The sequence below is a fragment of the Haemaphysalis longicornis genome, unplaced genomic scaffold (assembly GCF_048455015.1).
Source record: "Haemaphysalis longicornis isolate Haplotype H1 unplaced genomic scaffold, Haemaphysalis longicornis Haplotype H1 scaffold_9, whole genome shotgun sequence".
Taxonomy (NCBI): domain Eukaryota; kingdom Metazoa; phylum Arthropoda; class Arachnida; order Ixodida; family Ixodidae; genus Haemaphysalis; species Haemaphysalis longicornis.
Window position 1 is genome coordinate 123,105,956 of NW_027526460.1, and position 14,120 is coordinate 123,120,075.

The 14,120-nt window shown below is 46.2% G+C and overlaps 1 protein-coding gene across 10 annotated transcripts in view; it reads left to right on the forward strand.

The window, feature by feature from the left end:
* Nucleotides 1–13,666, forward strand: part of LOC144151813 (sodium-coupled monocarboxylate transporter 2-like) — a 59,008-nt gene extending 45,342 nt beyond the window's left edge. For 6 of the 10 annotated variants that reach the window (XR_013318977.1, XM_077682951.1, XM_077682950.1 and 3 more), the window contains 3 exons: nt 7,010–7,104; nt 9,127–9,227; nt 13,533–13,666. Coding sequence is in view for 6 of the 10 variants with exons in the window: in XM_077682951.1 (XP_077539077.1) it covers nt 7,010–7,104; nt 9,127–9,227; nt 13,533–13,613 (277 nt within the window). In the remaining 4 variants the exon portion in view is untranslated. Of the gene's footprint in view, nt 1–7,009; nt 7,105–9,126; nt 9,228–13,532 lie in introns of those variants that run through there. The other 4 variants (XM_077682954.1, XM_077682953.1, XR_013318978.1 and 1 more) reach the window with 3 other exon arrangements.
* The last annotated feature ends 454 nt before the right edge of the window (nt 13,667–14,120 follow it).

Sequence of the window (14,120 nt, forward strand, 5' to 3'; positions counted from 1 at the left end):
TGGTTATAACAAGGAAGTATTAATTGTATTTCTCCCACGTGATTCCGCTCATCAAGACCATTCATTTGATACCCATCACATCCTAGCGGAATCAATTTGTAATTAAACCAATCAATGACTAACCATGACTATCGCATTATATAGCCCTACCACATTTTTGTCCCATGTGATTTCCCTTATTGGAACCTGCAATTTGATGCCCCGGACAAATAGTGGCACCATTGTGAATTTTAACCTAACTTATGACCCATTTTGACTATGTTATGATAATAATCAGGAAGCACATGATTACCCTCATCGAGACCTTTAATTTGATATGCCACATGCCCTAGCGTCATGAACTGGAATTTTAACCGAATGTATGACTTACCATAACTACGTCATGATATATCCATAACTCATTTTCGTCCCGAATGATTCCCCACATCGAGACCTTGAATTTGATTCCCCACATGCCCTCGAAGCGTCATTTTGAATTTTAACCCAATCTATGACTCATTATGACTACCTGATGACTACAATCAGGAAGCATTTTTTTATTTACCCCGCTTGATTCCGTTAATCCGGACCTTTCATTTGATACCTCACACGCCTTAGCCTCATCAGTTTCACTTTTCACCCAATCTAATGTGGTATTATTCTGTCTTAAGGGGCGCTGCCCAGTCAATTCAGATAATTAATTTGAAGCAGCAGAAAGGACAGCCCCCGCCCCCCATTTCCCCCCGGCTCTCACCTCTTCCTTTGTGACCCCTAGTATATCAAGAAGTTAGCAGTAGCAGGCGAGCAGCCAGCACGCCCATAGAGATAATATACTGACTCTAGAGGGAAAGCGCGCCGCTGAGCCAATGCATTGGAACCGTACGACACACAGTGGCAGACATGATACAACGATTTGAAGGTTGCCAGCTGAGTTTTTGCTTGCTAAAAACGGCGAAAGCGATGGGTTGTAATCTGGCAACGGGCTACTGTGGCGTTTCCGCGTCCGGCTAGCGAAGCATGCCGGGATTAATTGTAACATGGCGGACCGCTGGCCAGGCGGATTTTGTATAGGCGGCGTCGACAGCATTGCGTAGTTTATCTCCTGTGGGTAGGTAACCGACGTGTTTTCGGTGTAGTGTGTGGCTTATATGTACTGAGGCTATTTGAGCAAGATGTGGCAACGCTCACGCAACACTTGCGCGCAAGCTCGAATGCGACTGATCGCATGCGCGAGGACGTCAAGGAATCAGCTGATCCGTACTGGGGCGCACAGAAAAAATGTATCTCCGTCATGATCTCCGTGCATTTTTGCGCTGTGCTGCTTTGTTTGCTATTCTGTGACATTTTGCGAGTCGCTCAATGCTTTTCAAACGAAGTGAAGTGAAGAACTGTGGCTTTGTAGCTGAATGTAAAACCTTTGTTGACACACACAAAAAAAGAAAAACGTTATCGCATGGGCCAACGCTGATATTGCCGGTGAGTCGCGGCGCTTTGAAGCACAGGAATGAAAGAGCGCGGTCGATCGCAGGCCAACGGAGTGGTAGAATGCATGCCAAGGGAGTATGCGAAATACAGTCAGCGGCGTGTCCCGTTTTCCTTTCCGTCTGTATTCGTCAAGTTCTAGCTGCTTTCAACCACTTCAAAGGGAAAGCTTGCGGGACTGAATGGGCAGTAATTTCCCGCACAGAGCGCGCGAGGAGGGAACACTGACGTATTGATTTATTGTGACTGATTAAAAAAGAAACCGCATTTCGTTACCTATTTTTTCGTTCTACCTTCACGAACGTTTGCGCGAAAGTTCGAAGCACGGAGAGCTGTAAGAAGTTCCATGAATAAAACAACTGGAACCGAACAATTATAAAAGTTCCTTTTATTTCTCTTCCAACGGAAACAATCGCTGGCTGTCACTCCGTAGCCTGTAGTGAACTTGCGGTAGTCAAGGTCAGATCGGAATCGCTGTTCCGGCGTCAGTTCCGGGGCAATAGACAGGGTGCTTAACGTGAAGAAACAAATGACAGCCTCGCAAGCGCCCCGGGAAGCACTTGCTCAGCGTGCATCCGAGTTGTACCAGTTGTACGCGTTTTGCACGCACGCAGATTTGAGCTGGATGCTGCACACACACTGCACAAGTCAGGCGCAAGAGCCTCGCCACTTCCTAGCACACTTAAAGAAATCGAAACCAAAACTGAGCTACGCACTTACTTTTTGTTCGCAAATTAGAGCTTAATTACACTAAAAGTTTTTTGTAGAGCTAGTTTTAATTACGGAGGCAACTATTTGCAACTGTTTTGCTTCAGTTCTTTGTTTTAGTTAAATAATTAAAGAACAACTCTTTACAAAACCGAATACAATTGATCTGGCAACCATGGGAATTGTATCATGTCAGCGCCCACGATTCGTACGGTCTCGGAGCTCGCTTTACCCCCCTGAGCACGCCAGCGCCGCCGTGTGCTTTCCCACCACCCTTTCCCACGCTCTTAGTGGAACCGTCAGAAGGAAAAGTTAAGACAGCCCTTTTTTTATGACCTCACCAGTCAATTATCACTCACGCGCCCAGCCGCGAAAATTAGGTATACAGCAAGTGCTTATGGCCATGAAAATTCAACAAGAAACTAAAAAAATCAGACACCCCCTCCCTCGCAACCGATCATGCAGATCGCGATTGGTGCCGTACCCGCAGGTAACCTGAATTCCGAGCCCACAGTGACGCATGAAACTTAACAGCCAACCATAGCTGCCTGCTAGGCTACTCATATGTACTCAAACTCAAAATGGACTCAGAACTCCTATGTACTCAGAACTCAAAATGCACTCAAAACTCAATATGTAATCAAACTCAAAATGTACTCAAACTCAAAATGTACTCAGAACTCAAAATGGACTCAAACTCAAAATGTACTCAGAACTCAAAATGGACTCAGAACTCAAAATGGACTAAGAATTCCCTAGGTCTCAGGCGTACTCAAACTCAATCGGACTCAAACTCAATCGGGATCACTCGGCTCAAACTCACTCAAGCTCAAACTCACCATGCCACACTAGCCTCGCGCTCACTCAAACTCAAACTCACGCGTGAGTTTGAGTCCAAAGGAGTCTGAGTGAGTGGACTCATGAGTGAGTTCGCCGACCTCTGCGGGTAACTGATCTACCAGACCCTCAAAACCTGAGCTGGAGAGCTGGAAGTCAGGAGGGATGCACAGAACATAGTGTTATAAGCCTATTGAAGATTATCGTTCGAATGGCAACAGCTTCAAGAATGGCCGGTAGTTGGACAGTGTGGCACGCCAAGGATTTTCGGGCAATGATGGCCACACCGCCGGAGGATGTACCACCACCACCTCTGTCCTTCCTAAATACCATGTAATTGATTAAGAAATTTGTATCTTTCGAGTTTAAATGTATTTCTATGAGGCTTGGCTGTTTGGAATGAAATATTTCATAGATATCATCAAGATGTTTAAGGAGGCATTTGCATTTCCACTGGATGATGTTCTCTCTTCCCATTTAGAGCAACTGGAATATGTTTAGAGGTTTAGAGCAACTGGAATATGTGCGTGTTTATGTGTCGACTTTCTGGGCTTGGACTCTTTAGAGGGGTTTCTTCGAATTGTCTACTGACCTGGACGCCGGAGTCCGTTCCTTTCGCTGCGATGAAAGCCGGAATGGCTCGACGTCCATGTCATCATCTGAAGGCAAGGGGATGCCCAGCGGACTGGGCCCCCTGGACTTGGTACCCTTTCGGGCGTTCTTTGCCTGCACTGCCGGTGCCGAAGGCGTGGGGAGCACCACAGATGCCCCAGGCAGTGAGGCGGCGGAGGGGGTCGCTGCTACTGCCTCTTTCTCCATCTTCTCCGTGCCCTTGCGTGTGCTTTGGGCGGGTGGAGAGGAAGCAGTGGATGCAGCGGCATCCCCAACAGACGTGGTTGCCACCACAGCCGTTGCTGGCTGGGCAAGTGGCGTGGTGACCGGGGCGGCTGCCACTGGCAGCCTCGTGTGGAGCGGGCGCGGGAGCAAATCAGCTGCGCTGTATTGCGTCGCCGCCGAAACCAGGCGCCGCTCCGCCCCCTGGCGAGCAGCGTCGGCATACCTTCCGGAGCTGAAGAGTGAAAACCTCTTGCGGGCCCCAGGAAAGCTGATGTTCTCATTGACCTTCAAAGTGATTATTTGTTTTTCTTGCTTCACCTTTTCGCATGGTCGTGAATACGCGGCATGAGGTCCATGGCAATTGGGACAAGTGAAGTTGCTAGCATCAGAGTTGTCTGTAGGATGGTAGTTTTCCCACACTGCGCACATGTGAGTTTACCGCAGCAGGAGTTCGTACCATGCCCATGACGCTGGCACTTTAAGCAGCGGCGTGGATTTGGCACATACGGGCGCGTGGGACATCGGAGGAAACCTGCCGTCACGGCTTCTGGTAGTGGGGTTCTATTAAAAGTCAGAATAATGTGCTTTGTTTTGATTTCTTTCTTGTCTCGCCTTATTGTGATGTGCCGGACTGCTGTGACCCCTTGGTCACGCAGTCCTTCTAGGATGTCGGTTTCTGTTTTATCGATGAGGTGGAGTTCGGAGATGACGCCTTGGGAAGAGTTTAGGGTGCTATGGGGAGTGACTGTTATTTCTAGATCATGGATTCTGGTTTGTTGCAGAAGCTTATTCGCCTGTTCTTTGTGGGTGACTTCAATGATCACATCTCCTGAAGAAAGTTTTTTTGCCTTGTAGTTCGTTCCTGCAACACTCTCGATGAACTTTGCTACGAGGAAGAGTGATTTTTCACTTACGGGGGTTTTTTATCTACAGATTGCATCAGGAGGAAGCCAAGATAGTTGTCCTTGCTTCGAAGGTCAATGGTCGGTTGCGGTTTGAGAGTTACATCGGTGCGGGCCCTTTTCAGGACCCGATCATTTGGAGGGGGGTTTTGAAAATACCATATAGCATAGTATAGAAGCAGGGGACGGTGGTACTTCCTTCGCTCGGGTTACCCTGATACCGAAAGAGGTCCCGGAGCTCCCTGCCTGGTAAACAGACAGGGAGCCCCTCCGCCGGAGCCTTACCTGGGCTCCGACGGCCACCGTTTGAGGTTTCTACCCTTCACCTCACAACACACTGCCACGGTGGGATCCAGCTTATGTTTGGTGGCTCGGGGTCCGCGGTGTCGCCAATACCGTCACCAAGATTACTCAAGGTGCCCCGTGCGGGGGCGGTTAAGTGAGTCCCCTTTGTACATTTAAGCACATTTACTTAAATAAACGTAGCAAATGTTGGGTCTGTACCTAAGCTTTGGGCAGAAATTTTGCTTTGATATCTTACGGCGTCGACAGGTACTGGAAGCTTGATGCATAGCGAGCACCACCGGTACTCTTTCCCGTAGGTTTCGCTTGAGGATGTTACACCTGAAAGCATGACGTTGCGTGGCATGTACAATGGTTAGGGTTAAAATTGTAGCCTTAAAACTGAGCCACTGCCACGGCTGACATTACCGTTTGCACGAGCGGGTTATTTCCTCGAAAAGAACGGAGGCATCCCCGATCGAACTACATGTAAAACTCCGCCTGTGCAGGATAATTGTGCTTTCGGTGTATAAACTCTGCCGGTGACAAAAACGTTCTTCAATGACCTTGCTACTCGTGAAGGTTACTAGCGTTAAGACTGACGCTGACACATTGTGTAGTACAACTAGCAGTATTCAGGTTTCAGGGAGGCATAGAGAAGGACTTGTTCCCCAGTTCTGGAATCCAAACGCCATTGTAAAATGGATCGATTGGGATTTGTTTTAACCCCCCTTTTCTTTTTAAAAGAAGCATTTTAACGTCCTAGCTATACCTCATGCACGCACGCTAAATTGTGTGGTTAACAACGGGATCGTACTTGCCGGTCCGTTTACGGCTAAGCTTTTTAGAGAAAGTATAATAACGTTTTATTACCTCTCAGGTGTCACCACCATTCCAGTCACGAAGTGTTTACCCTTGATATGGCGTAAACGTACTCTCGATCCCGTAGTATGTAGTGAACCGGTCGGCGTATCGTTGAGCTCCACAGTATTTCAGCAGAGTTCTAATAACCTGTTCACTCATTCACAAACCTATTACATGGCTAGGTTGAGTTTAGTTTTGTCAATTTATAAAGAGACACTGTTAACCAAAAAACCAACTGGACTTTTATTTTCTCTTTTCTTCATGCTCGGTGGCGTTCAAAATGTCGGTATTTATTACGGGGTATTAAACACCGACTTTTGCGCCTCACAAAAAGGCTGTACCGCATGCTGGCCGCTCTGCAGTGGGTCACTTGTAGAACATTGTACTGTTTTGTTTCGTAGGACTGGAGGAACCAGTCATCCGGGTGTTCTCCTTGCGCTACTAGTTAAGAGCTGAATGCATCACAGATACCATACTTTTCTTTCTTTTGCCCGTTTTTTTGATGGTGTAAAATAGGTAATCAACCCATGCGACCCATGCGACCATTGCACTTCTGTTTATCTCACCCAGGATATCGATGAGAGCATAAAATCTTTCGACCGGCAAATGCACCATCATATCTACACGTAGCGTACTTTCTAGATCTTTTTGCGGGTGGAAGTGGCGGGGTCCAAAAGGCGCCAGAAAATTCCCATTGGCGGACTGCGCGCCGGCATGCACGTATGAGCGGTTCATGTATTGCAGTACTGATAAGCGTAACCTGGGGATATATCCCAGCTGTCGTCCCCGCTGCAACAAAGGTGCCACACAATCTCCTGGGCGCAAGATAAAACACATGATGACAGCGTTGCGTGAATGCATTTGTTGTACCCCCTCGGTTTTCGCACTAGCCTAAGGGTACCCGTCATTCTGTCTAGCCCTGCGCACCCTTGGGTGAACCACTTTGTGCAAATATAACTATGGCTAAGAACTATGACTTAGATTCATTTCGATGTCGTGTACTGTATGTGGCGAAATGCGTACAGTAATATACGTTTTGCTCTTTTTTTCATTTTATACATTGTATACATTTTATGCATTTTATACTCACTTTTTTTTCTCATTTATACATCGTACAGTGACGCACCTTTGTTTCGGCTATCGCCCTGTTGGAGCTGCTTCTTCAGTACTTTTGCCACAGTTTTTCTTGGACTCGCCATTAGCCTCGCATCGGGTATGTGCAATGCTCTCTTGTGAGCATTTTTTTGTTTAGCACCGATTCATTCATTTTAACAATTCATTTACTCATTTAGGACTTCATTAATTTATTACAACCATAGTGGGTTTGAATGTGCTCACAAAAATTGTGCATCACGAAGCATCCGAGCAGTGGTAGGCCTCGCCACACGACCATTCCACCCTCGCATTCTGTTTTATGCGTTTTGCTCACAACCATTATTTTCTTTGGAAAGAACACCCCGCACCAAACGTGTTGACAGAAACACGACAAACAAAGAATAAACAAAACTACGTTTCAGTAACGTTCGTGGGAACTTGCTTTTCATGCATAGTGTGAATGGCGTGCCCAGGAAATGTTTCATCACCCGATCTGGCACAGCGATGGATGGGAAGCGTTCGGAGAAAGAGAACTAACGACCTCCTTATGTCATAACGGAAGGTTCGGAAAGAGTGCTGTTTTCTGCGCTGTTCTCCGCTTCGTTCTGCGCTAGCAAGAAACGGAAAATAAGAAATGCAAGTTTACCAAGTCATGTATTGTGCGAATGGAGCTGATAGAATATATACCTATAAAAAGAAGTGACTGAGTGACAGACTGGCTGATTGAGTGACTGAGTGACACGCCTAGCCAAACTGCTGGTTCAAATGGCTTCCAATATTATCAGCCCATTGTGATGACAATATTGGAGCTCAATATTGGTTAAAATTTTAAACATTATACCACGCAGAGAGTGAAAAGTGCGCAAATAATCTTTCAGATATTTATGTTTTTATCGCACGCCATTTCCGGTATTGAAGTGGTTTTTTTTATATAGCTAACGTTCTGAGGTATGTAAACACTGTTCAACAGCATTTTTGTCTGACACCCACTTGATAGAGACTTATGATTTTGTGTAAGCGGCATGTCTTTACAGTCCTCAATAACTACACAGCCTGTTGACATATCCAATTAATTTTTACTTGCAAATGCTGCACATCCAGTCTCCAAAAAAATAGATTGAATGATTTGGTCCTCACAAACGGATCAAAACACCAGCGAGATTTTTTAATTTACATTCCTCTGGACCCGGCATTCAGTAGAATTTTCCCGCGTTGACATGGCGCTGAACATCTGTTTACAAGTTCTGCAACCACGCGCCTCCTGTAGGATCACATTTTACTCATCATAAAAATGCGACCGATGCGCATCGTTCATACCTTCTGGGATAACACTTCCCATTGGTAGGAACATCTTCCCTCACCCAGTTCGCCTCCATCGTATGTTCCCAACGCAATCTCCTGCCGAATGCAAGTTCTGTTTACAACGCGGCACTCTTCTTTATATCATATCAGAGTGTTTCCAAAACCCCAATCTCCTCCTCGTCCATGCCCCCTTCCCACATCTGAGCTGGAAGAGAAACTGGTGACTAACAGTTATCCGGATATTTAGACAATCTTGCTCTTCAGAGTGAAGGCTGTCCGCTTATCACATGACTTCCTAAAATAGGGAACCACTCACACTTGACCGGCTCAATAAAACATTTTTACGTACTGACTCAATCGCTTGAGCGCACTATCTTAGTGCCATTTGTTTAGCAAGGGGTTCCTTAAAATATGAGTTACTGATGTTTCCCATTAGCGCTACACGCCTCCGGTTGAAGCCTATGTATTGACAGCAGGAAAGAGTTCCTATTTGTGTACCACTTCATGATCAAGTAGCCAATTACGACAACTAACAAAGGAGCACCTGTTATACCTATTAGTGTCATTAGTATAGCGATCTATCCGGGCATCGCCGGGTACTACCACTAGTGTGTAATAGCGGGAGAGGTATGTTAAAAACATCATTGATAGTGTTGTCTTAATGAATTTTTTTTGAAAGCGTATGTCGTCTGTATCAAAAAGTAGAAAATTTAATAGGTCGGTTTTGGAGGTGGGCTTCTACAAGGATTCGGGCAAAAATTTGAAGAAGTTTGAAGAAGCTGATAATGTACTGGGGGAATAGTACTTGCGCTTTATTATTGTCATTTTTTCACTACAGGTGAACACAGACAGCCAAAAGCACATGTAAAGCACCTTAACAAATGGTTTGTGCGATTGTGGCGAAAGCTTGGGATAAACGAAAGTTGTCAACCGGTCGAGGTATGTTTGGCCCGTCTTACTTTTTTTTCTGTTGGTGACAACGCAAACAATGCTGAATACCTCTACCTTATAAACCACCTAGAGGTATGCACTTAGATCGTTCGTAGATGCGTTGCCATGGTGCTCGAAAAATAGTCTGATGTGTTCGTCCTTTGTTTGTGATTTGGGTCTTTTATAAATTGGCGATCGATTGGGCGCACTTTCAGCGAAAGGTGAACGGACGTTTAGCGGACGTTTTGACGAACTTCTGGCGCAGTTTTAAAGCGAGAAAGCTTTTCTGCTGCTCTCATCTTTCTTCAGCAAGGGATGGTAAAGTTCTTTTGGCAATCTTTCGGAATAGCGCCCACTGCAGCTTGTTTCGCTCACAGGTCATCGCCATGGGCGCTCAGTTTTGCCTACAAGAAACACATTTGATAGCTACCGTCCCACATTTAGTCTTGCCTTCCCTCACGGATAAAAGGCAAAAAACAACATTGGGATGAACCCGTCGAATAATTTATTGTAGCTTATCTAAGAATCCTTGAAGCGCCAAGGAAGCCGTACTAGTCGGCTAACAGGTCCGCTAAACGCAGTCGCATCGTCGCTCGTCGCAAGTTCGAACACCGCCTCATCGCGCGACGCGCGTAGCGCGTCGTCGCGTGCCGTGCCCGAGTCGTCAATGGAAATGCACATTAACATAAATAGTCCTTCGGGCTCAGACGAAAGCTCAACTGCCCTGAAGCACTGTCACCGTACATTGGGCAGTTAACGATGCTTTAATTGCTCTGAAATTACCAATTCAAAAAAGCCTTTTATTCCTCGCGCTCTTTCATCATGTTCGTGTGACATGAACGATTACCGAAAGCTAGTGAGACAGCGGTGTGGTCTAGATGAAAAACTAAAACCTAGCGATCCAACCATCGCGGCCACAGGAGCCACTGGTCGCGCACACGGCGCATACCACAAACCAACTTGCCCGCGTGCACTTCCATTACCTGCCGTTTTCGGTGCTTCAATCTTGGTGCAGCACGGGACGTAAGATGGAGGTTAAACATTGTAAATGCGCCGCGCGGCCTTTTATTTTTTCCTTAAATTAGTCTAGCGGACAGCGCAACCTCAGCCCGAATGCAGAGACGCTCTTTTGATTGGCATTCTCGTCATGGAGAGTCGGGTCACCTCGATGTACTCCGCCTAATACCGTTAGTTTAACTAGTAACAGCGTGCCCTTTAAATTTGTGCGGCCCACCACGTCGGCACCACGGCGTGCGTTTTAGTTGAACGTTTCGACAATTTTCCGCCGTGATACCATAACGCTTACTGCGGCATTTGTTTACTGTTTTGCGAAGTGAGTTGCCTAATAGCCCATCTGCCAGGAGTGTTTTCTAGAGTTTTTACCACTTTTACGAGCGCCCAAACCTCTACTAACGGACACCTTAGCGCCAATGTGGAAAGAAAAACGTGCATAACCTGATAGATATTTTATTTTACCTAAGTTCCCACTGTAACAGATGCACAGCAGCACACAATTTCCTGAATCTAAATACTCGGTTTCACGCACACATTTCATTCAACTCCCAATACAATGAAGAAATGGTTTTGTACAAACACATCGTCCTGGCAAGCGCTTTAAGGCCGAAGCGCAAAATTAACACGGGATCGATTGCCTCTTGTTCGTCGTAAGGGTAGAACTCGCTTATTTCGATTATTTAGGGGGACGAGCATATCACTTCACTCCGGCTCAAGTCAAGTAGGCTTGTTAGAAATCGCGAACTACATACCCGGTGCAGGGTTGAATCGTCGCGAGCAATAATTCCAACACAGTGAGCACATTCCAGCTGCTTTAGCTCGCCGTCGCATTTCATCGAGAAACAAACGCGATCACAACATGCACAGCTTTGGACGCTGGCCTGGGTGCAAATCTTCGTTCGGGGAGACAGCGCCACTTAAGGGAGCCAAACATTGGTTCTATCAGATGCAAATTGCTCTCCACAGAAGAGCGAACAGCGGAAGGCCGATGCGCTACTTGCTGCATTGATGTAAACATGGAGATAACAGGCATGTGACTACGCCAAACCGGCAATAACTGTCGCAACCGCAATATGCGCCGCGGCTTGGCAGGTTGTGAATATCGGTGCGGCTTCAATTATACCTGTGCATTTCTAATTGTCCATGACTCATGAAAGTTCTCTGGCAAGAACGTTTTTTGTTTCTTTGAGAGCTTGTGTGTGCGGGTCTTGTCCTGTTATTCGTCACCTGATTATTGGCACATCCGCTCAGTCGCCGTTGACGTCATCTCTGCTAGGTGACTGACAACCACGTTTTGATTATTTACGGGATTATTTTCAAAGTACCGCCCCAGAGTCTGGTATATTCGTTGTTGGGGATGCCAGTCAATCTATTTAGACCAGCTTCGGTTTTGACTTTAGTGTCCCTTTAAACCCGCTGCATGCAGGAGTATAGCTCGCACTTTGCAACGGTTGAACAATTTTGGATGGCACTGAAGTACTGCTTCAAGCTATTGTCTCCGTGTGCATTACACACTGGAGGTTCCCCTCCGGCGCCTGGGTCTTTCCTTGTCTATATCGAATTTATTGTCATTTGGGGCATCGGGTTTATGTTTCGCGCTTTTATTTCACAATCCGGTCGCCTACCCTGTTAAAAGACACTTCGTACTTTCTTTCTCTTGTACGTGTAGTATCTGTTTTTACTTCAGTATGCTATAGCTTTTTTTTCCCCTCAAAATTTCCAACGTCACTTCCCTCACACTCCACAGCTCTATTTTACCCTTAGCTTGAATTCTTGACCAGTTTCCCCAATCTGACTTGGCCAATCCCACAGAGTGGGTACGCACCACTGATTTTTGGTTCCAACCAACCAACCATTCGCATACCGGAAGGTTCCACTCAGGAAGCTCAACCAATTTCAGCTCAATGTTCCCTGTCCTCCAATTGAACGACTCGTTTTCGTACTGGCCACAAACGAAATAAGAATGAGATGCGGCTTGAAGCTTCTTTAAGGAATGTAGAGAAACAGCCAAGTAAAGCGCGAATAAATGGAAAGTGCTGAGTATAGCTTCTGACGTTTTTGCCGTACCTTAACAAACATCGCCTGGCATCTGTTACCTCTGCTGCTGATGTAAAAAGCAGCAGAGGACGCGACTTCCTCGCAACAGCTATTTTCCCCCTTCTCATGCTGTTCCACTTGTGTCTCTATACCCCCATTGTGGATGCTTGGAAGCTTGCGCAATTTATATTTCCCGTTTTCGCACTTCGCGGGCGCCACCTGTTGGAACGTTTTCTCTTCATTTGTGGTTGATCAACCGGAGGACCGATCTTTTACTGAGTATTTCGTTATACCGGTGCTCTCAATACCGTTGTTGCTGCGTTTTTATTTGTTTCGCCGAAACCAATCTCACGTCTTTGTTTACATATTTATTGTGGCTACTGGTACTTAAGTATTGCGGTGCCCAAATATGTCGCTGGTTCTTTTGCGAATAATATTTACATGCATATAGCAAGCAACGAGTATCAGAAGGTCAAAGCATCGTTGGCATCACATAGTTACGGTTCGCGTATTTCCGTTATTTTTGGCTGGGCTAACTGAATCGACTGGCATGAACATACAGACCCTATTTTTGGGTTTGGGCAGCTCAAGAAAGACTATTGGCCCCAATAAGCCGAGGTACGAATAAGGCACCGCACCGGAACATTGATTAATTTGAATAATTGATGGCAGGGTTTAACGCGCCGACGCAACACCGGCGATGAGGCGCGCCGTAGTAGAGTGCTCCGGAATACTTTTTACCACCTGGGGATCTTTAACGTGCTCCGAAATATCTTACACACGGGCGTTTTTGCTTGCCGCCTTAATCAGAAAAGCGCACCGCACTGAAACAGCAATTTCGGGTCACGTGCTCGGAGGGGAGTACGACGCAGTTACGCCACGTGTGAACATATACAGTGGGAAACAAAAAGGCTAACTGACCATTAACCATAGCAAAATGTTTTATCTAGATGGTTCGAATCCTTTGCTTGCGGGATGCTACTTGTAGCCTCCTTTCTTTCGCACTAACTGCTGTGCAATGAGCCGCTGAGTTGAGTTTCATGTAACACAGGTTCGCAGTCTGCAGTGATAAGGCCGTCTTTGTAAATTCACCCACCCCTAAAAAATCTATTAAGGAATTCTCGCTATTACTTCATTTCTCGAAACGGTATACGGTTCTGTTTCCGCGCTATAAAATCAACCATACATATAACACGCAACCAATGTGACCAAGTTAGAACCAGATGCAGCCTGAATTGTTTAAAAAATATCTTTTTTTTGCAGGTAGCCATGGTTGGACACCCAAGGGCCATTACAACCAAGCCGTTGTTGAATGAAGAGAGAGAGAGAATCAGGAAGCCGTAGCTTAGAAAATCAGACAAAAAGGCGTTACAAATAAACACTACGCATTGGAGCCACTCGGCAGCAAAGTTTGTGATATTTGTCCCGTCAGTATTGCGTTCTTTCAATTGAAGGTGCTGGTGTATTCAAATTCGCCGTCACCTACTTGGACCCGAAGATCGAGAATATGGCCAACAAATTTTGTTGTACGATGACACTTCAATATTGCAGGAAAGCTCCACTGTTACACATTTCCCGAAAATAAAACCTGGGCCCGCTTGCACGAACACACGTTCTTATTGGCAGTCTTATTCACAGTCTAGCCTTATTCACGGACTTCAATAAGACCGCGAATAAGATTCGGATTACTGCGCTTGCTCGAAAGCACTCGGGCCAGGCTACAGAGCGGTCTTATTGGAGACTATAGGGACATCAGTTACCTAGATGAGCACGAGAGAGGCCCCTAGGGAAAATCGGAGAATACGCCGCGAAACCGCTTGTTGCCGTCGTCGGCGTTGGGCACTTGCTTAT